Source organism: Zootoca vivipara, chromosome 11 (genome assembly GCF_963506605.1).
Source record: "Zootoca vivipara chromosome 11, rZooViv1.1, whole genome shotgun sequence".
NCBI lineage: Eukaryota > Metazoa > Chordata > Lepidosauria > Squamata > Lacertidae > Zootoca > Zootoca vivipara.
In genome coordinates this window covers 48,724,581-48,750,566 of record NC_083286.1, presented here as the reverse complement: position 1 = coordinate 48,750,566, position 25,986 = coordinate 48,724,581, and the positions used below count along the sequence as shown (strand labels likewise).

The 25,986-nt window shown below is 45.5% G+C and overlaps 1 protein-coding gene across 8 annotated transcripts in view; it reads right to left on the bottom strand.

The window, feature by feature from the left end:
* Positions 1-251: 251 nt before the first annotated feature.
* The window catches only part of PDZD2 (PDZ domain containing 2), a 257,816-nt gene continuing 232,081 nt past the window's right edge, over positions 252-25,986 (bottom strand). For 6 of the 8 annotated variants that reach the window (XM_060280333.1, XM_060280335.1, XM_035100945.2 and 3 more), the window contains 8 exons: positions 24,530-25,335; positions 23,074-23,218; positions 16,185-20,292; positions 14,648-14,765; positions 10,124-10,225; positions 8,821-9,085; positions 7,076-7,210; positions 253-4,631 (listed from right to left, as the gene is read on the bottom strand). In XM_060280333.1, coding sequence (XP_060136316.1) covers positions 4,465-4,631; positions 7,076-7,210; positions 8,821-9,085; positions 10,124-10,225; positions 14,648-14,765; positions 16,185-20,292; positions 23,074-23,218; positions 24,530-25,335 — 5,846 coding nt within the window. In that variant the 3' untranslated portion in view covers positions 253-4,464. Of the gene's footprint in view, positions 4,632-7,075; positions 7,211-8,820; positions 9,086-10,123; positions 10,226-14,647; positions 14,766-16,184; positions 20,293-23,073; positions 23,219-24,529; positions 25,336-25,986 lie in introns of all 8 variants that reach the window. The other 2 variants (XM_060280336.1, XM_060280338.1) reach the window with 1 other exon arrangement.

The window sequence follows — 25,986 nt, the reverse complement described above, 5'->3', positions numbered from 1 at the left end:
GCTACTGAAGGAATTTTTTTATCTAACCATAGTTAGTTTGGAACTCAGACAAACTGCTGAATTGTGGTTAACCACAAGTGGAAGCTTCCAAGCTCAGTGTCTTAGCTGTGTAGGGGGCGAAGTTGGGGAGTATGCAAGCCCAAGGCCTGTAGCGGTTCATGCACGTCACACTAAACCATGGTTTATTTTGATGAATGAATGTATTCATTGTCTGTTTACCTAACCTCAGTGAGAAAACAGTGACAGTAAGCAAGGAGAAGGTGCCTCTGCTTGCCTTGCCCTCTCTCTTTTGGTACCTGCATAGATTGGCTTCAGAGGAAGAGGGCAAGGGAAGGGACAGGGGCGAAAGTGACCAAGCAGAAGTGGACTCATTTGGGGGGAAGCCCACTTGGGTCATCTTGTCTAAGCCCCACCCCCAGTATGGAACCAGCACTGCCCTATACCAGAAGTCCCCACACCAGCCAAGGCCAGGTGATGCTAGATGGTTTGGTTCCTAGTGCGAAAGGCACGTCCTCATTCAGACAATTGGATTGCAGGCTTGGCTGGTGAAAGAAGGATGGCGATGCCAAGAAAGATTTCTCAATCTGGTGCTTTCCTGATGTTTTGGACTACAACTCCCATCATCCCTGACCATTGGCCACGTTGACTAGAGCTGGTGGGGCCTGTAGCTGAAGATATCTGAACAGGGCTGGGAATAGCTGATGTAAAAGCACCAAAGGAGCATATCCCTCTGCCATAAGTGGTAGAAATGATACACGAATGACCATATGTCTACAGTTACAGGTAGGTAGCCGTGCTGGTCTGACGTAGTCGAAACAAAATAAAAAAATTCCTTCCTGAGTAATACCCCTCCCCACCCTCTCACTATATGTAAGCATCTGGTGACTTCTGTTCCAGTGTATCTGAAGAAGTGTGCTTGCACACGAAAGCTCATACCAATGACAAACTTAGTTGGCCTCTAAGGTGCTGCTGGAAATAATTTTTTCATATGTCTACAGGATAATTCAGACAATAAATTTCCTTGCCACTTATCAGAATAAGATTGGGTGCACAGGCTACTGTGAGGTACTTTGGTGTGACCCCACAATCTCTCCAGCCTATAAGGCAAACTACACATTACAAACTTACAGCACATTTTAAATCACATCTCAACACATAAAGAACAATGACCTACAGAAAGATTAAGCATCATGTTTATTTTCAAAAAACCACTAAAAAAATGGGGTGAGGGGGAAGAGAAGGATTTGCTGAGATGCCGATTTACATTAATGGGGCAAAGCAAGTTTTGGAAAATGTACTCTTATTTCCTATTATTGCACTTCTCTTATTACAACAAGGCATTTAAAAAATGTTCGCAACATGAATATTTATATAAATAATGGTGCCAATATACAATATCATACAATCGTGTGTTACACTTAAAAACACACACACACACACACAAACATCCCACACAAATGTAGAAAAAATTGTGGTCTGTCCCCCGCCCCGCCCCCCAGAAAATAGATGAGGTGATAAACCTGTGTCTAGATGGGACTATTTCCTATTTCAGATCGCAGGGGGGGGGGAGAGGAATCACACTGCCAAATGGCTCAAAAACCTCTGTACATAGAAAAATAAGATGTCAGGGAGATGACTAAGCTAGCACACTTCTTGCCTGACATCTACATTTCTAGCTGCAGGGAATATTTTTGTATGGAACAGCAGTCAGCATTCCTTCCCAGCTACAGTCTGAAGTGGTAGAATCCAGAAACAGGTTTGCTATCTCATTTGTTGCTTGTGTGACCAGGCCTGTGATTTTGGTTTCTTACATCTTTATTTTCTTGTACTGTACAAATCAATTTTGTTATCTTTGTAAAAGATGAAGATTTGTAGCATCTGATTATTTCCTTGTGAAACTGGTTCATCAGAAGGCAGGTTTCCTATGACATGAAGAATGTGTATTCCACACAGCTTCTGAGAAATAATGAAATACTCAATTCAGCTTGCTTGAATTGAAAAAAACAACAACAACCACCCAGAGATATTTACGATCCATCAAAAAGTATTATGACATCGAGTTAAAAGCTCTACAGTAGCAAGTCATTTATATCTAGAACAAGTTAAACGGATCAGCATAGAAATTTAATTAATCATAACTTTTACATCGCAGTCAGCATTTTATTACGTAATCCTCTTGTTTAGTGTAGGCTTTTATATAACAGACAGGAAATGCGAGATGGTATGTAAACAGTTTGACTATTTTCTGAATAATGCTCTTGAAATCACTCATACTCCTAAAGAAACGATTCCAAAATTACAATATATTATGCCTCAATTTCTGGATGAACATCATATTCCTGTTGGTGAAACCTCATATGTAACACCTTCCTAATTTAAACGTGTATCGATTGTGGAGGAGGTGTTTGAATAAACCTTAAGAACTGAGGTGGGGGAAAGTGACAATTCTGAGATGAGAAGAAGCCCACTGCAATGGTTTAGCCGTTTGAAAAATATCAACAGTGTAAAGATATCGTAGCCAGATCTCCTAGGTTCCATCTCCTCTGCTTCACATGCAGACATTGCCAAGGAAATGGAAGGCAGGCACCAGACTGGAGCAGAAGGTGGTGTCAAGAGATTGGGGTTACTCAATGGGGCCTGGGAGCTACAGGAAGATGACAGAAGGGGATAGGAGACTGAAGAGAGGCAATGGGAAGAGCTGCAATATTTCTACAACATCCTTGCTAATGCAACTTGATGCCCCTTTGCTAGCCATCACATATGTATGCCAGAATAAGGGACCAGATCCCTGGTATGCTATCCATACTTATAGGGATGGTACCAATGTTCACCAAGCAGTGTGTAAGGTTTACAACTTGCACAGAGCTCTTCCTGAGGCTGGCTGGGTTTCATTTCGTTTTAAGGGGAATGAAATTAAGCTCTACTCAAAGTCTATTTTCCGCCTCAAGAGTTGTAACGGAGAAAACATGCAAGATTCGAATGCGTCGCCTGCCTGATGCCGTTCTGGCAAACGTGTGTATTCAGATAAATACATAAAATACAATCACACAGAGTAAGGCTGGAATGGCCTGAGACAGACTCTCTCTCCCCCACCACAAATACTGAAGATGTTTGTATTTTTAAAAGAAAGAATGAAGCATTGTCTCCTTCTGGAATTTTGACTCTATATCCCCTGACACTGACACAGCAATTTAAGGCAATCTCTGACGCTAGCACAGCAATTTAAAGAGCAAACTATTATTTAATAAATTTGATCTCCAGTATTATTTATATGCTGTCTTTCAGGGCAAAGGCTTCCCAAAACTAATTTCTCAAGGAAATTATGTTGACACCTGTGTGTTTTTCAACCGCACCTACATTAAAGCAGGCATCCCCAAACCGGCCCTCCAGATGTTTTGGACTACAATTCCCATCATCCCTGACCACTGGTCCTCTTAGCTAGGGATCATGGGAGTTGTAGGCCAAAACATCTGGAGGGCCGCAGTTTGGGGGTGCCTGCATTAAAGACTATCTCAGTCTCCCATCTTTGATCAAAATTATCTGTCAGAATGACATGTGCTTTGACTATGGATTGAATATTCAGCATCAGTGCGTGTGATGCTCTGAGGAGTGTTTGTTTTTAAGAGAAATGCAAACTACACATCTGTCATAAAAATTCATGGGTGGTGGAGGGGGAACCCCAACAACTGGTGCTCATGAATAGGGTGCCCACCCCCAGTTCAATGAACCCTGGTGAGCACTGTGATGCAGGGACAGATACAGTCACATTTCCTATATATGTAGAAGTCTGCCTCCACATGTGGCTCTCACCTGCTCAACTGGGGAAACGAGATTTAAGTGCTTTCACAGTACAGCATCTGTATCAACAAATGCAGCAATTGTGCTTATAGATGTATAGAAAACCACTTAAAACTAACGCTTCAGAACGGAAACAGCAGAAAATACAGTCACTCAGAATTTACAGGGTAAATTTACACCCCCAATGCAAACGCTTTCTCATCTTTTCATAGAATCATAGAATCATAGAGTTGGAAGAGACCACAAGGGCCATCCAGTCCAACCCCCTGCCAAGCAGGAAACACCATCAAAGCATTCTTGACATATGCCTGTCAAGCCTCTGCTTAAAGACCTCCAAAGAAGGAGACTCCACCACACTCCTTGGTAGCAAATTCCACTGCCGAACAGCTCTTACTGTCAGGAAGTTCTTCCTAATGTTTAGGTGGAATCTTCTTTCTTGTAGTTTGAATCCATTGCTCCGTGTCCGCTTCTCTGGAGCAGCAGAAAACAATCTTTCTCTTTTGTTTCCATCCGATTATCCAAACTCTCGGGGCCTATCCTTCCGGTGACTTCACCCCAGAAAATACTTCTTAATGCAATTCAATTCTACTTTATTTTAAAATGTGATTATATGGAACATGGGATATGCAACAAAGGTATGTTTAGGTTAACAAGTTTCAATGCCCATCATACTGGGGGCTGATGCTTTCTGATAAGCAATTGGACAGGTCCCTCCGGGACAGATTTAATGAGGTTCCAAGCATCATAATGCATGAGTCCAAGTAAGGATTTCCCACCAATGGCCAGGATTTCATCGCCGGCTTCCAATTTTCCTGCTTGTTCTGCAGCGCCACCTGTTGGAAAAAAGAAAGAAAGTCAGGACCAAAGAGCTGAAGCACAGAAGAACCTCACATTCAAACACAATTCAGTTTTGATTTCCGAGACTCAGCTCTGCAGCAAAATTCCGTTGCAATTCACCCAATAGCAGAAGTTCACTGTGGTTCCTGAGACTATATTGGACTTCAGTTTCTGGCTATCATCCCTAATACACTTCCAAAGTTGCAAAGTGTGCTGCAGTCCACATCCACAGGAAACTTCCAAGGCTAGCCTCTTTTACCCCCAGCTTCCAAAGCAGGAACTGTGTCTTAAAGACAGGGACTTGCCTAAGGCTAGGCAGGGAAAAGGGAGTCAACTTTCAAGCTGGAGACGAACGAAAAATGTCCCGATGGCAGCAAAGAAGCCCAGCCAGGATGGGGCGAGTAACTGAAAGGGAAGGAGGACCAAAAATTCCAGCCTGTCCCTGCTTGAATGTATCAACCTGCTTTGAGTTTCATAGCAGCCCTGCTTTGAGGTGAGTCAAACCTGAAATGATTTGCACCCACTCTTCCCTGCCAGCCATCAACCCCTTCTCCAAGGAAGAAAATCCAGAAACAGATTTAAAGAGACCAATTATCTTGGCCCCCATGCCACCTGGTGTCTCCCACCCCCAGGGAAGTTTACTGGTGGCTGCAGAAGATGGGGGTGCTTTGTTTTCATTTATATTTTCACAAGAAGAAGAAGAAGAAGAGTTTGGATTTGATATCCCGCATTATCACTCAAAGCGGTCTCAAAGCGGCTAACAATCTCCTTTCCCCTCTTCCCCCACAACAGACACCCTGTGAGGTGGGTGGGGCTGAGAGACTTCAGAGACGTGTGACTAGCCCAAGGTCACCCAGCAGCTGCATGTGGAGGAGCAGAGACGCGAACCCGGTTCCCCAGATTACGAGTCTACCGCTCTTAACCACTACACCACATGTGATGAGGATTGCTGCCAAGCACCGGTTGAGGGTACAACTGCTCACTGTTTGTTTTTTGCAGGTTGTTGTTGTTGTTGTTTAGTCATTTAGTCGTGTCTGACTCTTTGTGACCCCATGGACCAGAGCATGCCAGGCACTCCTGTCTTGCACTGCCTCCCGCAGTTTGGTCAAACTCATGTTTGTAGCTTCAAGAACACTGTCCAACCATCTCGTCCTCTGTCGTCCCCTTCTCCTAGTGCCCTCAATCTTTCCCAACATCAGGGCCTTTCCAGGGAGTCTTCTCTTCTCATGAGGTGGCCAAAGTATTGGAGCAGGGCCGTCTTAAGCATATCTGGCGCCCTGGTGCGAAGATCCCTCTCCCCCCCCCCCGTTTCCCAGCACGGCTGTCTGGAGGGTGCAGCGCGGCGCCCCCCTGGCGGCCTGGCACCCTGCGCCACCCAGCCTTGCCGTAGGGCCGGCCCTGTATTGGAGCCTCAGCTTCAGGATCTGTCCTTCCAGTGAGCACTCTGGGCTGATTTCCTTCAGAATGGATAGGTTTGATCTTCTTGCAGTCCATGGGACTCTCAAGAGTCTCCTCCAGCACCATAATTCAAAAGCATCAATTCTTCGGCCATCAGCCTTCTTCATGGTCCAGCTCTCACTTCCATACATCACTACTGGGCAAACCATAGCTTTAACTATGTGGACCTTTGTCGGCAAGGTGATGTCTCTGCTTTTTAAGATGCTGTCTAGGTTTGTCATTGTTTTTCTCCCAAGTAGCAGGCGTCTTTTAATTTCGTGACTGCTGTCACCATCTGCAGTGATCATGGAACCCAAGTAAAATCTCTCACTGCAGGTAGTACAGATAATTCCACACCTCATTTGTTTACACTGCCTTTCTCTGACTTAGCTGCTAATTTCCATGGATTATGTCAGGCATAGGCAAACTTGGCCCTCCAGATGTATTGAAACTACAATTCCCATCATCCCTGACCACTGGTCCTGTTAGCTAGGGATGATGGGAGTTGTAGTCCCAAAATGTCTGGAGGGCCAAGTTTGCCTATGCCTGGATTATGTTATATCACTTAATTTCACAGAATCATAGAATTGTAGAGTTTGAAGGGACCCTGAGGGCAAACTAGTCCAATGCCCTGCAATGCAGGAATCTCAGCCAAAGCATCCATGGCAGATGGCCACCCAACCTCTGCTCAAAAACCTCCAAGGAAGGAGAGTCCACAACATCCAGAGGGAGTCTGTTCCACTGTTTTGCTGCATCTGATTGATGACTAAATCATATGCATGCCTACTCTACATTTGACTTCAGTGGGATTTACTCCCAAGTAAGTTTGTATGGGATTGCTGCACATGTCAGTTTAGCTGTCTGTCTGGAAACAAAAGCGGAGCCTCAGAGCAACCGTACGCAACTGATTGCTGAAGGTATTGTTACTCCCCTCTGAAAAGAGAGGCAAGACTATGCCTACAGAAAAGAAAACAGAAACTTTGGAAAGCGGTTTCCCAAGTACCTTTAAAAATCCTCTTGATGAGCAAAGGTCTGTCTCCTGAGATTGAAGCTTTCCCCCCATCCAGGCTGAATCCCAAGCCGGCAGAGGTCTTCAGAAGTTCGACACAAATGGCTTCGCCCAGCTCTCCATTTGTACCTTTGGGGTGGAGGGAAACATGTAAAGAACATTAACTCTGCTTTGTTCTAAGGTCCAAGTTTTGGGTTGCCACCAGGACAGGGAGGTCATGCCAAAAGGGAATGCATGAGGTAGTCTTTAACAAAGCAGCACAAGTCTCCTTATTTCTCAGCCCCTTGGGGGGCATAAAAGATCATTCACAGTCTCTCACACCCTGTGTTATTTCCATTCCTTGGAATTGCAAAACCGTTGGACACAACATTGGGATTCTTTCTGGCTATTGGCATGGAGCTCCAGCTATTTTGCTGGAATGGTTTGATCTTGGATTGCGAGAATGTGTGTAAATCCAAATACTTTTGTCTCTGGGAGCGAGGCTCCAAAATGCTCATATTCACGACATTATTTGCAAACCGGCATCTGAGAGGCCTGATCTGATTTCCAGTTGGTCTAAGTGGAAACCGACCCGTTCAGTTCCACATTGGGTTTGACTAGGCCTGCCTGGAACTCCTAAGCACCTATCTGTGAGACTGTGAGAACATCTTAAAATGCAGTTTGGGTTCCAAAGAGTCCAAATTAAAACCCAAGTTTTTCACTTGCTCCATCCAAGTTCATAAATGCAGACAGTTAGAATCCAAGTTGCATGGGGAGCCCCCACCCCCAAACTCATTGGTTCTTCTTTGGGGTGAATTCATCCAGTTACTGTGCAACTGGCTCCAGGTTTTGGAGGGCCCTTGGGTAGACGCCCCTCGTCGCCTACCACAGCTCTTCCTCCCCCCAAAACCTGGAGTAGTTTTTATTACTACTAGCTGCTTGCTTGTCAGGCAGACAGCCAATGACAGACCCTCCAAGTGTCCCCATTTTCCTGAGACAGTCCCAGATTTACAGAAGTCATCCTGGTTTCGGATTTGATCCCAGAATGCCCGGCTTTTCCTTAGGTTGTCCCTACTTTCATCGAAGAAATGTTGGGGGATAAGGAGCTATCTGACCCCCCCGAGCCATGGAGATAAGTAACCACAGAACATTTAGAAGACATCTGAGGGCAGCCCTATATAGGGAAGGCTTTAAAAAATAATAACCATGCTTCATTATGTTTTTGTATATGCCGGAAGCCGCCCAGAGTGGTTGAGGCGACCCAGTTACAAATAACTGGGTTACAAATAATAACATTATTATAATTATTGTTATAAAAGGAAGCGAGATGGTTGGACAGCGTTCTCAAAGCTACCAACATGAGTCTAACCAAACTGCGGGAGGCAGTGGAAGACAGGAGTGCCTGGCGTGCTCTGGTCCATGGGGTCACGAAGAGTCGGACACGACTAAACAACAACCATGGATGATCCCTAAGAGGTAAACCAGGCATAGGCAAACTCAGCCCTCCAGATGTTTTGGGACTACAACTCCCACCATCCCTCGCTAACAAGACCAGTGGTCAGGGATGATGGGAATTGTAGTTTCAATACATCTGGAGGGCCGAGTTTGCCTATGCCTGAGGTAAGCGAAGAGGCCAGCAGTTGGCATTGGCGAAGAGAAACAGCGGATCCAGGTAACTCTCATCACTGGACTCCTGCAATGGACCCTTTGCTGACCATACTGACTCCTGGCGCCAACCCTACATTGAACCAACAGCGTACCTGCTGGGCTTCCCACTGTTGCAGTTCCTAAGGATTTCCTGCCAGGCGTTGACGTTTCAGACCGGGCAGGAGAAAGCTTTTGTCCGCCTCTCTCCTTCTTGATGACGACGACGGCGTATTTGTGGAGCCTGGCCTGGTGAAGAGCGTTGAGCACATCCCCGTGCACAGAACCCGCGAGACAGATGCCGTTGATGGAAAGAATGTGGTCCCCTCGGCGGATGATTCCTTCCTGGGATGCCACCCCCTTTGAGAAAACCCGGTGGACCTTCAAGAAGATAACATTGCGGTGAAGGTCGTCAGCCAAGTAAAAGAACTGTAAGTTGTTTAACACAGCAACTGATTGATTTGATAGAATGAGTTAAACACAAATAAATATGGACAGGGCTTCAGCAGAGGTGCCTTTTGGAGCTATTGGGAGGAAGTGTGAATTTAATAAACTGAATCTTTAGTAAGAAAAGCCAACCGCAGCATGTTCTTTTCCATCTCCTACATCGAGCTCAAGCTTGATAAACAAATATACAATTAATTCTCAGTTCCCACTGTTTAAAATCTCCCAAATTAATAGCTAAATATGTAGCTAATAATCTATTTAGTCAAGGCTGGCAGTCAAGGTTATTGCATATACAGTAATTCCTAGTACAGGTATATGCAGACATCTCTGAAACAAGCAATGATGTTTTTTAAAACTTGCCAGTGGTGGTGGAATCTGACTAAAGGTAAATCTAGTCTAGCGTTGTGTCTCCAACGGTGGCAGGCAAGATATCTCTGGGAAGATCACAAGCAAGCCATAAGAGATAACCCTCCGCCTTGGCTGTGGAACACAGAGGCTATTTAATGAATTTATTTCTCGCGGCACTCTAGAAGACGTTTTCTCATGGTGCACTGGCGTGCCCCAAAACAGGGAATCACGTGGTTCCTTCCAGCTCTACGATTCTGTGTTGAGATTCCTGCATTGCAGGGAGGTTGGGCTAGATGACCCTTGGGTTCCCTTACCCAACTCTTACAATTTTATGATTCTGCTGAAATCATAAAAAAATATCAGTGGGAGCTGATACCAGGGGCCCTGATCCTCCAGATGTGTGGTTTAAGGCTACCCCTGGCGTTCCTCTTTGGCAACATTGTGTGCATCGGGGTTTATTTGGCACCTGGGCCCATTTCCCTCTCTGATCACATTAGCAGATGGTACTCAAAAATGATGCAAGCAGCCGTTCGCAACAGGCTTTGTGGCTGATAAATGAGCACTTGATCTGATTTCCAGCTGGCTTTGCAACCCACTTATGAGAAAGATGCAGTCACTACTTACGATGATTGATTTCTGTTCCAGGTCTACTCCTCCAGCAACACTAAATCCCAGGCCAGACCCTTCCTCTTTATTCAAGACTACAAAGAGAATGTCTTCTTTGCTCTGACAAAAAGACAAAAGAAGAAAAACATCCTAAAGTTAAAAGCTCGGGAGAAATATTCGCAAACGTGATGAGAAAAGACCCATGTTTATAGAAGTTCTTCCTGGGTGATATTTTTCTTTTCTTTTTTGAATTAGACTGTAAATGGTTTTTTTAATAATTGAAAATAGCTATAATTTCAAAATACTAAAGGAGTTATGGAAAGACTGGGAAAGACATTCTGGGTTTATTTATGCTGCAAGGGAATCACAAAAAGTCAACTAAACCAGGATTCGGTTCGAGCGACGCCTTCTCAGGGGTTAACCCTAGAACCAAATTTAATGCCATGGCCCAGCCATGTTTATGCAATGGGCCCTTTCCAATGGCTTCCAGCCTTAAAATTATGAAGATATTTTACTACTGCCAATTTTATTTGTTGCCTTAACTTTTAAAAACCATTACAATTTCATAGTTGTGTTTCATTTTAATCGTTCCACAGCTATTGGGTTGTATCCAATGGTGGCTTTGCCATAGCCCAGGAGCAAGGAACCATCGGGCCACAGAGCCATTTCCTGGGCTTATCCCTCACTGGTGGCAATCCAAACAGGACCACAAAAATGCCAGCCTTGGAAGCCTCTTTTGAGTGGTAGCTGAAAAGATCATTGTGAGCACTTGAGGAGACTGGGAATGAGAAGAGGTGTTCCGCCACCTCTTTGCATCTGCCGCCCGAGGCAGATATCTCAATCTGCCTAATGGTAGGGTTGGCCATGTAGGAGGAAGCAGGAGATGGCTGGTTCCTTCTGATCACCTGGCTTCCTGGCAAATCTGCTCAGAGATTTCCAACCCCTTTGACTGGAAGGTTATGCACTTCCTCCTGGGGCTGGCTTAAGCCTGTTGGTACAGCAAGAATGGAGCCAATCACCGATTCCAGAGAGGTCCCAGTTTGTGTTTACAGGACGTGGCAGGACAGTAGGCCCCCAGCAAGTGGTATCTGCCTAACTGCGCCAACAGAGCTTTAGATTAATTTAGAAGTTGACGATCATCCTACTGTAGACTAAGCGCCAGTGCTACGGATTGCATAATGTTTTCCAGCCTTTGTGCCACTTTGGACTTTAGAGCAGATGTGAGAAAGTATGCAGACACAGCCCGTGCTCCAAGAAGCATTTCAGTTTCATAAATATTTGAGTTCTTGGATTTTACAAACCGGCATGAATAAATAATCTCTCTAAAGATTCCATGTGAAAACACTTAAAAGTGCATTTGATTACTTTTGGCTGGGAACAAAACCCAGTCTTCGTATTTCTGCAAAACTCGCCAAACCCACCTGGCTCAGCTCAACTCGTGGGACTAACAAGCTCTAACCAGGTACCAGAATAGAAGAAAGGAGTTCTGGGAGGTCTCCTTCTCCCAGGATTCCTCTTACCTGGACCTACAACCCAGATCAGGGATACAGACTTGGAGGCAGATGGAAGTTGGGGCTGGGCAGGGCAGACCACAATTGTGGTTGTTTTCAAAAGCTTGTGTACTCAGTTGAAAAAACAGAGTTTGCACAACCATTATTGAGGTATTAAAGGCACCAGCAAGCAGACTTCTATGCAGCTTTATGTAAAGATCTTATGAAATTCTACCTCTGCAAATTGCCAGGCCTGGAAAATTGCTAGTAGTCCAGTTATTTTCCTGATATGATAACTTAATATCTTACCAAGTGGGGTAAGGCGATTAGGCAAAGTGAGGTGGCCAGCCTCAGACAGGTGATTTGGGGTGACTCAAAATGGTGGCAAACCCCTTAGTTAGTTAGTTAGTTAGTTAGTTAGTTAGTTAGTTAGTTAGTTAGTTATTATTGTAGCAAGTGCAGTAATCAGGAGACTTTCTCTGGTTTTCAGTGTCTGGGAAGGAATTTAATTGGCCGGTCTAGAAGTTTTGCCTTTCCTCATAGCGAATTGTCACAACCTTTGGCAGTTAAGGCATTGGGTAGAACCCGAGTCTTCACGTTTTGGGGTGAAGCGGTGCATCACCGTGTCCAGAACCAGCGGCATACTCAGGGTACCCCATTAAGGGGGTCTCAGTGGAAGTCTCCGTCTAGAAGCCAAGCGTAGGGCAGTTGGGCCAAAGAGCTTCCAGTAGCAACCTTAGGATGGCCACCTCAGTAGATGGACGTCTTGGGGAGGCCATAATCCTTGGCACAACCCTGAATAAGTTTCAGCCCTCCAGCAGAAGGCTGGAATGGATATACACCCAATGGCTGAGCCAAAATTCCACCTACACCTGTTATCAATAAAGTTGTGGCCATTTTGAACCCAGATGGTTGTCTGCTTGGTTCTGTTTTAACACACCTTAAGGGGGAAGAGTGGAGCTGCGACCAGGACCACAACTAGCATCTGTTGTAATTTCTACTGAATAAAACCTCCATGCTAACTATTAACTCTGCATACATTGGACCCAGACGTATTACACTTATTATTGCATGTTTACTGCCAGGGAGAGGGAGAGGTGCTTGTGGGATTTTCTGCCTCAGATGCCAAAATAGCGTGGCTGGCCTTGGGTAGCATGCAACTCAACTTTCAGTGGTGGTGGTGGTTGTAGCCTCAATTGATGCCTCAGGCAGCAAAATGTCTTGAGCCAGCCATGTTAGCAAGGGACTGGCTTTCAGCCGAGTTCACATCACTTGCAACCTCCCTGTTTCTTCACTCAAAATCCCCCACTAACTGTTCTTCTGATGTTAAGAGTCCCACACCAAGGCTCAATTACATACACTCCTATGTAAAACGTAGCTAGGCGCTGAGATTCCGCTCTCTGAGTGAATTCATTTTTTAACAAAAAGCCCTTGTGAGCCAGATGTTTGGTGGTTTAGGATCAAAAACTTCCAGCCCAACAAGAGCTACTGAGGATTCAAAGCTTTGCCCAAGTGTAGCAGTGCGTATAATGTGAGCACTGACGGATCCCCTACATGGATTTCTGGAGCAGCCCTTTTAAATATGGGATTGTTAAATATTTCAAATGTTAAGAGTGGGAAGAAAGAAGATGCCCTTCAAATAAACCAAAGGAATTTATAGCAGACATATTAAATCGGCAAAATTCTGAGCTAGTCACGGAGTCGTTAATGGTACAAGATGGTTGGTAAGAATGAGGGAAATATTAGTTCTTCAGTTTCCAATCTGAGTCTTTCGTGGTTCGTATGAATGTTGCAAAAAACTGATTATCACCCAGTGCATAAGAAGGAGGCATTAGCACACTCAGGGCAACACCAAAGTTTGAAGGACTGGGGGGGGGATCCTAAGCGAGGGGAACTTAAGGGGAGAGGGAACCCAAGAATACAACTTAATGGGGCACAAAATGTTCTCTCTCTCTCTCTCTTTCACACACACACACACACACACACACACACACACACACACACACAACCCTGCCAACCAGATGGGAGGGGTAATGAAACAGAGATAGCTCAGTTGGTTAGATCGTAGTGTTGATAACACCAAGGTTGCAGGTTCAATCCTCATAAGGGATCCCCATATTCCTGCACTGCAGAAGCTTGGACTAGATTATCCTTAGGATGCCTTCCACCTCTGTGATACTATGCATATGTGCATGAAAACTGGGTGTGAGGGGAATGGAAAGGAGTCATTGAAACCCCTCAACAGGAGCATGCCATGCTGCAACATTTTATTGAAAGACCTCACTTGTTTCTTCTGTTTGTGAAGTTCAGGGGTGAGTGCGGATCTTTGGCCAAATTGATGCATGCAAAAGAAAAGGGTGTTTGCATTTCCTTTTGTACATCGTTGCTGTTATTAAATGATTGAAAATTCAGAATTAAAAACTATTAGAACGTACTTAATTCACAAGAATAACACGTGACATGTTATTTTCACCACTACATGCATTCATATGCACATCTTGAACTAGTATGTGTGTTTTTGTGCCCCTTACTTGGCTTTCGTTTGCACTGCATTGCAAAATTCAGGGAGGAGCAAATTTTCGAAAGATTATTCTGCTTCAGTTCATTAGAAAGTGCAAATTAGGTAAGTTTCTCTTTAAATGCAAATTGAATCAAATTCCCACTATTTCCTTAATATTAGCATAAGGTATATGGTGGTCAGGGTGACAAATCAGCACCTACTGGGAACAGGAGGCAGGCAAAACTGACCATGAACCGAGAGTCACTGACTAGCCACAAGGAGCTTGGCTGATCACCTGTGCAATAGTAGCAGGGCCCCTCTTGTGGGAACATTGCTCCAAATTGGCTACTGGGATCTTGGGAGCCTTTTTAAAAATATGTTTGAATCCTCCAGAATCTATCTGGTGCTGAAACACCAACAAATTACCTCTTTTGCTTCCTGTGCAATATTTAAATATATATATGAAAGATCTCAGCCTGCCTTTAAGCAATACTGTACTAACCTTTTCCACAACTTAAAAATATTGGCCATTTTGATCTTGTGTAGTCTTACCTCGGCTTGTGCTTTGGCCTCTCGGAGTAAAGAAAGAAGGTCGCATTTTGTCGTCACTGAAGAAAGAACCGACTGCAATTTCTGCTGATCCAGAGTAGAGACTAAGAGTTGATCCAAGCTAAAATATGGAAATGCAAAAAAAGGGGGTGCTCTGGATGAGACTGCATAATGGTGTAACAGAAACAGAAATTTCTATTCCCAAGGGAGTTAAGGCATTGTCCTGCAAAATCTGGTTTGGTGGAGCAATACAGAGTCAGACTATTGTTCCTCCTAGCTAAGTATTTTCTACACCAACTGGCAGCAGCTGTCCAGAGGTTCAGAGGGGAATCTTCTCCCGGTCCTGCTTGGAGGTGCCCGGAATTGAACCCGGGACCTGCTGCATGCAAAGCTTGTGCTCTGCCACTGTGCTACAGCAATTCCTCAAGATGGAGTTGTGATAAAGAAGGAGATGTGGTGAGCTAAGGGAGAGGGAGAAACAGGAGGAGGAGCACTGGGACTGCAGTGGAGAACAAGAAGCAACAGAATGTAGTCAGGGCAGTAGGCACGCTGTGATTCTGCAAGAGAGCTGAAAAGGAGCAGAATGTGGTATTATGGTGCAGAGGACAGCTTCTAACAAATCCTTGCATTCATTTTTTTTAAAAAAGTACAGTCATACCTCTAGTTACGTATGCTTCAGGTTGCGTACTTTCAGGTTAAGTACGCGGCAGACCTGGAAGTGTTTACTTCCGAGTTATGCCGTGCGCGCATGTGCAGAAGCGCCCTGCGCGCATGCACAGATGTGCTCTATCAGCACTTTGCGCGGAAGCGCAGCTCTAGATATGTACTTTTTGGGGTGCGAATGGCACCCCGGAACAGATCAGGTACGTATCTAGAGGTACCGCTGTATCCAAGTTTCTAATTCTTACAGCTTTAAATACATGTTTGGAAACGTGTAGGCAATGCCTTGTAAAGTTTAAGAAGCTGAATAGGGTTTGTAGGACTGTTGTGGAGGGGCATCAGTGCCCCGTGCTGCCCCCCTTGTCTTTCACTATGCCTAGCAAAACCAGTCTAGATTATGCAAAACAGTTTCAGAATAAATTTAGGAAAACAAGTGGAAGCACGCAAAGCTTTCTGCTGGGCATAAGTTGCTCGCTGTTGCAGAATCCAGCTTTCCGTGGCACAGAATGTGATAACCTAGAGGCAAGATTTTTATGCTTTTGTGCAGAGCCTGTAGTCCACAATATAGGGTTGCTTCCAGCTAAGTGTTTATCATGGAATTAGTGCTCCCCATGCATACAACTTTTGGGTACAATCCACACAAAATGCCAGTCCATTCCCCCCTTTAATCTGGATTTACCCCTTCCAGAAAGAATCCTATAAGCTTGTTGCCAGTGTCCATTAACCTATTTGCAAATTCACACCCCACCCCACCCCCCAAAAATCTGGAAGCACCCTACATCTTGTGACTTCTGGGAATGCTTTGCTGTGTGGATTTCAGGCTCTGGAACCTGACCCACTCGTGATACAAAACCAGTGTAATGGAAACAGGGCCACAAACCTGATCGACCAGCTCTTCCCCGAGTGTGTCTTATTTGGGTCAGTGTCGTGTTGTAGCATTTCGTCATCAGAGGCTGACCCAGGAGTGCCGCAGCTACTGTTCCAGGGGCTGCTTTCCTTCGAATGCTGCCTGCTTGCTGAAACAAGACTGGAGGGCCCCGGGCATTCATTCAGACTGGATTCAGTTTCAATGGGAAGGCCAAGAGGTCTTGCTGCAGGGGCAACTTCCAGTTCCGTTTTGAAATGAGAAGGTGCAGATTCCACAGAGAAGTCCTCGCTGCACAGCTTGTCGAGGTCGGGCATGCTCAACGCCCGCAGTTCCCTGATCTTAGAGCGGCACAAGGGTGCATGCCTGATGTGCCCACCTGAAGCTCTGCTTCTTCGGACAGTGGGAGTAGATGGCATCAAACAATTTGGACCTCCCAAAGCACCACACCTTTCGCCCTTTTCTAAGTGATGAGCATCATCTTTGCTGTTCTCAGAGGGATTCTGCTGCAGTTGCATTAATGCCACACTGGTTGACGATTTGGTCATCTGCGCAGGGGCTGGGGTTTCGCTTTCACAATGGGAACTCAAACTACGTCTCAGTGCCTGGACAGGGTCATTGATGTTGCTAGCTGAAACTGCAGAAGTACCGCCTGACAGCCTTCTACCAACAGGAAGTTTTGAGCCGAGCGAGGTGGAGGGTATGTCTATCGCTTTGACCAGAGGCCTATCAAAATTGGCAAGGTTCTCAAACGATTTAATTCTCTGTTTCACGGAAAAAGAGGAAATGGGATCGTGTGGCCAGTTGAGCTCATAATAGTAATAATTCCTCCTGCAGGTTTTCAATTTGTCCGCGATTCTGCTGCTGCTATTGGTCAAAGGCAATTCCTGATGGTTTGATTTGGGGGCACTGAGAGGCGTCTCTGTTCCATCTTTCGTGCCGTTCATCAGACTGAGGTGGACCATTTTGAGCATGCCCATCTCTGAATGGGGGTGCTTTTCACACGAAACGTTGCTCAGGATATCCTGGACACAATGTGTCGGCGAATCCATAACATGGCTGTCCTCCCTCAAATGATTTGATAGCTGGGCAGGCACTGAGTAGGTCCTCGTCACAGGCTTCAATGCATTGTTGTTTTCTTCCTCAATGTTCTGAACATTGTTTTCTGGTTGGCTGGCCAACCTAGTGTGTCCTTCCTCCTCCCTCAGAGGCAACTCGGGAATCAATGAGGATGGTGGGAAGGAGCTAGAAGACAGCCTCACCTCAATGAAAGTCCGCTGAATTTCTTGGCCCGGTTGGCGTTGCTGGGTAGGGGAACAAAGGCAGCTCGAAGACTCTTTTTTAAAAGGCTCAGGGTTATCCAATCCCAATGGCTTGATTTCACGCCCATTGCGATTCAACAAACTTGTACTCAGTCCATGGTTTTCCGTCCTGTTACTCAAGACAGTCGTTTCAGAATCTGTAATTATTTGGGAAGGGTTTTCTCTTGTGTGGTATTCATCCGATGTACCTCTCTGATCTGTGACCTCTGCATCTTTTTCCTCTGCAGGATTCTCTGCCGTTCCAGAATCGCCAAGTTCCAAACTGCTAATGGATTTATCTTTCTTGGCTTTGACGCTGCTCCTGTCGCCATTTGGCAAAGGTAGAGGCAATTCCGGAGGCACGGCTAAACATGGCTTATTTTCCTCATCCTGTTGAAGAATCCTGGAGCCCATCGAAAGGCTCCTGCTGGGTGGTTCCAAATGTGTGGCCAAGTTATGGAGCGATGTGCCTTTCTTTGGGAGAAGCCTGGGTGACGACTGGAAGGGAAGGGGTGATTTCTTCGAATCAGGGCTCCCAGTTTTTGCAGGAGCAGCACTCGGGGCATCCAACTGAGTCTTGGGCTTGCTTTTAATGATAAGACCCTTTAACTTTGGCCCTGGCTTGTTCCGTTGGTTATTTGAAAGAGTTTCTGCTATACTCTTCTGAGGAATCCCTCTAGTTTCGTGATGTAGTTTTTTGGAAGAGGATGGACTTTGTGCAACTACTGTGCTCATTTTGCACTGGCCAGGACTTTGGGTTTTGACATTTGGACATTTTGAGGCATTTGCCTTTTCACTTTTTCCTGGCAATTCATGAGCAGCAGCAGCAGCAGCCTTACTCAGATCTTTCGATTTTGTCAAAAGGGGAGATTTGGGACTGTTTACTGTTCTCTGTGACGTACAGTTCACAGGATGGCTGTCTGGTTTGTTCAAGTGGCCCGAGTCGCTGGTTCCTTTCTTCGTCAGAGCAGAACTGCAACCAGCCGCATGACTGCCATCATCTGCTGCTAAGTCGTTTTCTGTATGCAATGGCTCCTTTTTATCGGGTTGGTCTTTGTCAAGCAAATTGCAGTCCCAGCCATTTATGGTTTTCGTAATGCACAAATGCATGTCTTGGGCATCTCGTTTGGAAGCCTCACATGCCCCCACAAGGCTTTCTTTGCCTTCCATGCTTATTCTCTGTCCTCCCCTTAAGGGGCCATTGTCATGGACAGAGCAAACTGCACCGCTGTGATCTAACCTATCAATCCCAGATGGAGAAACCTGAGAAGGAGAAGGAAAGGCTGTGGATAGAGCCACCTGTTCTGTACCGAAGTGCCTTGGAGAATGTGGCTTTTCTAATAAGGCTGCCCCGCTGGATTCTTCCAGCGAACCAATTTCTGCCTTGATTTCAGTCTGTAAAACACCATTTGAAGGACTGCATTCTGGTGGATGACGGAATACTTTGGAGGTAGGTGGGACCAGCTGTTCCTGAGGAAACTGTTGCTGCTCACTACTCAGACAGCAAAGTTCAACTCGCTCCTCGTCTGACTCAACTGCCTTATGGGTCTCCAAGGGGTTGTCACAAGCAGGCTGAGAGGGGGAAGCTCTGGGAGTTTCAGCTACAGATTCTGTGTCTGAACTGGAATCCTCGGCGGTAGCATACATAGATTTTGGGTCAGTGTGCACTTTGCTCTCCATCCCAGCCAGGGTGTCTTTGTTTAAACTGCTGAAATTCCTGGAATAGTTACTCAAACGGGTTTGGTTCACAGTGAAAATCTTGCTCGTGTTAATGGAATCCAGGACAGAAAATCCTAAGATTTCTTGTGTGTTAGTGGCATCATTCAGAGTCCTACCTGGAAGGTCATTCTTAATTATATCTGTTCCAGAATGAGAACAGGAATCTTCTCCCCTCCCATCTGCATCTTCGCAGGCACACCTGTCCCCGATAAACAAACCCTTAGCAGCATCTTTTTCATCTGAGGAAGGTGTTTTGCCAAGGAAGTCATCCATGTCTCTCAATGGTACCACAGTGTCCTGAGCATAGCTGGTTTCGGAAGAATCTGCTTGTATTGCACTGGTCTTTGCATCAGATGGCGATGTTGTCCCTTCTGCCACGTAATCGGGGTTGCCCCTGTGCAAAGGTTCTTGGTCCTGAGCATAGCTGGTTTCGGAGGAATCTGCTTGTGTTGCACTGGTCTTTGCATCAGACGGCAATGTTGTCCCTTCTGCCACGTAATCGGGGTTGCCCCCGTGCAAAGGTTCCTGGTCCTGAGCATAGCTTGTTTCGGAGGAATCTGCTTGTGTTGCACTGGTCTTTGCATCAGACGGCAATGTTGTCCCTTCTGCCACGTAATCGGGGTTGCCCCCGTGCAAAGGTTCCTGGTCCTGAGCATAGCTGGTTTCGGAGGAATCTGCTTGTGTTGCACTGGTCTTTGCATCAGACGGCAATGTTGTCCCTTCTGCCACGTAATCGGGGTTGCCCCCGTGCAAAGGTTCTTGGTCCTGAGCATAGCTGGTTTCGGAGGAATCTGCTTGTGTTGCACTGGTCTTTGCATCAGACGGCAATGTTGTCCCTTCTGCCATGTAATCGGGGTTGCCCCCGTGCAAAGGTTCTTGGTCCTGAGCATAGCTGGTTTCGGAGGAATCTGCTTGTGTTGCACTGGTCTTTGCATCAGACGGCAATGTTGTCCCTTCTGCCACGTAATCGGGGTTGCCCCCATGCAAAGGTTCTTGGTGGTTTGCAAAGCTCCTCTCTTCTTCGATCATAAGATTGCTTGGATTTCTCTGCACTGCTTCATCTGCCTCCGAAGATACAAGGAGATTTGCACATTGGTTCGTAGCTGCATAAAAAAGGAAGCAAAGAACCAATTTCACCTTCTAAAGTAGGCAAGTGTCTGGTTTTTATTTTTAAGGATCTAGCCGAAGTCCAGTGATGGATAGGAATCTTTCAACCAATTATCACCATGCTCCCAGATAGTTATAATATAATCCAACTAACAGGAAATACTTACATAATATGTTACCAAGCGCTAAAAGTATATTTCACAAGACACCTGCTATCTCTTAGTAGTCCTTCCAACACCCCTATAAGGGAGGCCATTGGAGGAGGAGGATGCTTAAAGCCAAGTTAAGATCTGAACGGGGGTCATCCATTTAATAGTCCGGACTCTTTTCTTGCACTAATTCTATTTCTTTGTTTCCCGGTTTTTATTTTCTGCCTTAAGCCTCTTAACACTTGCAGTTCAACCCTCCAGCATAACAAAATCCCTCTCTGTTTTAACCATGCATCCTGTTGGAAGTCTGAATGGCACTATGAATAGTATTTTCATATTCCGAAGGGATAGGATTGCAGCCTTGACCTTGTGAAGCGGGCCAGCAAGCTTTTGTTACATTGAGCCAGCATCTGTTCCTCTCTAACCCAGTTGCCATCTTGGAAGGAATGTTGGGAAATCTTGGCCTGATGTGAGGAAACTTAGAACTCAGAAGCACCTCTGGAGTGCCTCTAAACCAGGTGCAACGTCTTATGGGACTGCATGTAGGATTTCAGCGCTAAATATTGAGGGATTCCCTATGGTCACTATGAACAGCAAGCAGCTAGTGTTCCACTTCAGTTGAAGCACTGCCTAAACACCCCGTGCAGCATTTTTTTATTATTAAAAAAAGCATTTGTTTTACATTTGTAAATAAAAACTCTCTTCATTTATTTCACATCTAGCTGAATGTGAAAATACATTTGACCAGTGAATGTATTTTGCCACTGATAAGCATGAAGCAGACTCTGCCTGTGGTTTCTAATTTGTGACAGCTCTTCCACACATCCCTTGAGGTAATTCTGATTTATCATAGTCTTTAGTTGCAAATTAATTTTATCTGAATGTTGCTTTTATTATTATCTTTAAAAGGTTATCTACTGTGATCATCTAAGCCAGGGGTGTCCAAACTTTTTTCCAAAGCGGACCAGATTTGATGAAGTTAACATGTGTGTGGGCCGAACAAAGTTGTTGACCTTTTTTTAGGATTTTAGGATTGAAGTCGTTGAGCTTTTTGGAAGGGTTGAAGTTCTTCAGCTTTTTCTTTTAACCCAGGAGATAAACTGCCACAGGGGCCGGATTAGGTCCCTGGGCGGGATTTTGGACATCTAAGCCTAAAATGCATTACAGATTATCTTTCTGGTGCCGTACAAAGAACTTTATATTTTTCAGCCTTTTTTAAAAAAAGAAAAATTATATTGCTTGTATCGAATGCTAGCCATACCCAGGGCAGTCCCACTGAAGTAAAGTATTTGATTAATTCAGATCCGTTAATTTCAGTGGGTCTACTCTGCTTAAAACTGAGTTGGCTACAGCGTGTGGATTTAAAGCACTGTTCTTGAGTTTTGGATTGTATTTTTATTTTGTCCTGTCACATTTCATTTGTTTACTTGTAAAGCACTCTGGGTGCTGATGTTAAAGGGCAGTATGCAAACCCACAAGTAAATGAATGAATGAATGGATTTAAACAAATAAAGAAAATAGTTTCATTTTGTGAAATGGCTATTGTGGCCATGCTACAAGGTCAGTCTCTGAATGGCAAATCACTGGGGAGCAATAGCAGAAGGGGTTATTGTCTTCATGGCCCTACCCCAACCCTGTGGGCGTCCTGGAGGCTTCTGATTGGCCACTGCTGGAAACAGGATTCCTGGACTAGATAGATCTTTGGTCTGATCCTTCAAGGCTCTTATCTTCTTAGCGTATATTTATCACTCAGGGGAGCAGCATCTGACTCTCATGGTGCAATCCAATGCAAGTTTACTCAGAAGCAAGCCCCACTATTTCCAGTGGGCCTTACTTTCAGGAAAGTAAGTCTCAGGATTGCCGCCTTAGTGTAAACTTTGTTGCTGTAAAATAGTGGAAGGTTTAACACTTGAGACTGGGAGACCCACTGTAAGGCAGTTTATTGACAACAAGATGTAACTTGCACATTAGAAAAACTGGAGTGGAGCTCACTTTTGCCCCCAAGTGAGTACCACCGAAGAGATTTTTCTATGTTGGCATGCATATGTGGAAGCTTTTTGGGGCCAAATCAAACATGACATTGTTCCTGCAAATAGCAACTGCTGTCCACCACCCTCTGTTTGAGATTGCAGCATGGGGGAAGCTTTAACCCTTTGCCTCTGTCACGGTCACACTCCAGAACAGTTTGCATCCAAAGGAAAGTTCCCACCAGTGATTTCCTCTCAATGCAAATAGCAGCTGTGGTGGGGCCCCCAATCTAGATTGACACTGTGATAAGAGTGAAAGGGTTGTAACCGTCCTCTCCCTGACTTGGGTCTTTCCACCCCACCCCACCCCAGCTATTATCTACTTTTAAAAAAATAATTATTGGACAGCTGCTAATGTCGTGTTGTTTATTTCATAAAATTTACAGCTTGCTTGACTGTAAGGAAAAACATCACAGCATTTTCTCTGTATCTCCCTGTGTAACAGTAAAGGGATGCTTTGGTTTATACTTCTTTTTTAAAACTCCCCTTTCCTTCCTTACCTAGAGAATACACACACACACACAGCATATAACTGCACAGATTTACTGATCGCCTGCCCCAGCTAAAGCTCACAGTACCAAAAGAGAAGCAAACCTCTTACCAGCAACAGCTTTCTGGATGTCCAGTGTAATGGATGTGGGAAGACGTCCTACGTATTCGCAGATTTCCTCGTAAGAGAACCCATGGATTGGGTCTCCGTTGATGGCAAGGATCTCATCTCCCGGAACCAGCTTCCCCATAGACGCCTGTTAAAATTGCAGTTAGGAGTGGTATCAGAGGAAATAATTCAGAGGGCATAATAAAGCTAAGACATGGTTTAGCACAGGGGCAGCCAAAATGGTGCCTTCTCTATGTTGTTAGACTACAACTCCCATCAGCCCGTCAGCATGGTCAGAGATGGTGGAACTTGCAGCCCAAGAACTTCTGGAGGGCACTATGTTGCCTACACCTGAATGCAGCCAATAACTAACCTTGCTATATCAAGACTGTAGAACTCAACTATTCCGGCATGTTGTGTCCAACAGCCAGCCACCAGCCAAATGTCTCTGAGAAGCTGAAAAGTCAGGCAGGAAGACAATGGGCCTGTCCCTGTTACTTGACCCCACCATCTAGAGCTCACTGATAGGCTGGCTCTGAACACAGAATATTACAAATTATCATGGCTATGTTGGCATCCCTCTGTCTCAAGAGACAATGGTATGCGCCTCCAGGGAACAAGTCAAACCACGGTGTTAGCAGCACTGAAGTGACTTTCCACAGTGCCCAAGCCTGGGCAGTGTGTACTGAGGTCCTGGGCTGCCCGGATGACAAGACCCCCCCCCCTGGCTTTGCTGATGTGGTCCAAAGGAAAGCAGAGCAGGTTTGGCATGGCTAATAGCATAGATAAACTTATCATTCACAAATTTGCTCTTTTATTTTTACTAATGCCACCTATGTCATCAGATGCCTCTATTTCTTGTTTTGATGAGTTACTGTTGGCTTCCAAAAGGGGGCCCTCTTCATAGTAATTTGAAAACCACAAGCCTAGGTAAAAGAGATGAATAAATAATCACGAGCTAAATTTTTTAAACTTAAATGGCAGCCCAGTTGTTCTTCCTTCTCAAGGAGTTGCGGGCCTTTTAAAATTTAATAATTTCTGCTTCTAAATGACTTGCTCTCTATACGGCTCCAATCACTCATTCCGCAAAACTGGCAGAGCAGCAATGATCACTGCTGCAATTACAAAAATGGATTCATTCGGAACAGCGTATTTCCCCCATTGACTCTTTAGTATAAGCCAGCTAGGATAGGTATGTGCAGCCAAGACCTCCCATTAATAACAGCATCTTTTGCAGCGGTTGAAGAAACTGGAAGGCTCACAAAATTAACGCCGCCCATGAATATAACTCTTTAATAGCATCACCCTATATATGTTTATTCAAAAGGAAGCCCTGCTGAGGTCAATGCTCAATAAGACTTAACTGCACCCTAAATTTCCTTGCATATGCCGAGCTTCCTTCAGTACTGATACCCTATCGGGAAATGCAAAAAGCAGGGAAAGTTCAACGCGAGTATACCCTTTCAGCCACTCCTCCCGGCCGCAAGCCTGTTATCACGACACGCAAGGGGATGGCATGGATTTGCAGGTCAAGGCCAAACAATTCATTTTCATTCCGAGTTAAGGTAACTGCTTCAGGGTGGCTCTGCCCAAGAGGACTCTCCTGCGTTTCGCTCTTCTGGAGATGTGGAAGCATCCTCCCGCTGGCTCTATCGGAAGCGCTGTGCTCCTCGTTCTTCTGCCGCGGGATGCCATGGTATTCGATGCTCATCAGGCTTTTGACTCGAGTGACGGCTTTGTGCTCCAGCTTAGGCGATCTCTTGGATTCCAGCTGTGCCTCCCGAAACTCCTTCAAGCTTTGGTGTTCTGGGTGAAGCTCGGGCACGTTTGCGTAATCAAATGATTTGACTGGGAGGAAAGGGGAGTCTGTTGTGTGCTCAGCAGCGCTGTCTGATGAATCCCTAAAGCCGGCGACAGCTGAATCGTTGTGCAAATTTGTCCCCGGTTCTCTCTCCAGGTTTGTAGCACCACCTTGGACAGGAGAAGTTGCAATGGCAAGCTCACAGTTGCCCTCTGCCTTCCTCTGGCCTTTGGGCCTTGGTCCCCCTTGTAGCCGAGCGCCATCTTGTTTGGAAAACTCATCCTCGTCGCTTGCGTCACCGTCATAGAAAGCAAGTCTCCGCTGCCTCTGGAAGGAGGTACGCGGACCTTTGGGGCTATCGCTGAAGCTAACGTGCCGGGTAGCATTCTCCCTTTGCTTGTTGATGGGACCAGGTGAGTTGTTTCCACTCCTCGGTGATTCACATATGCCTGATTCTTTGGTAGCTAGGGAAGAATGCATGGAATTATGATTTTGTAACTTAATGACAAAACAAAAAACACAAGCATCAGAAAATTGGTGGTAGCCAACCAACATGTCCCATCAGTGCAAGGATTTTTGATAGTGCAACAAGACTTCTCCCCCCCCCCCATGTGCTCCCCAAATCTGCTCCGATGTCAGGGATTGTTCTGAGGAGGGCTGCGCTGAGGAGGAATGGTGGGAGCCTCCCCCTGATCCTGAATCTTCCCAGGAGCAGGAGGACAGTATAAATTTGGAACAGTGGTTTGCAGAGGGGCATAGTTCAGAAGGCAGAAGCTGGGAAATTCTGGATGGGGAACAGCTACGAGAGGTAACACTGGGAGAGAGAGGGTTAACAGATTCACTGTGTCTGGAAAGCATTCCTCCGCTCTCCCCAAGATCAAGGAGTGCTCAAACTGGAAGAACAGAAAGCACACAAAGCACAGAGGGGACAAGCTCAGATTACAAGACGTAGGAATGATGTAGATATAGGGATGAAAGGGGGTGGGATCCTTAATTGGGAGCACCACCATTCTAGAAGATGGGTTCTTTGTTCTCTCACTGTGGTTGTTAAAGTTTCTAACTGGTAAGAAGACTCCTTTTCCTTTGTTCTGCTTATCTACTGCCCCCGGGGGCGG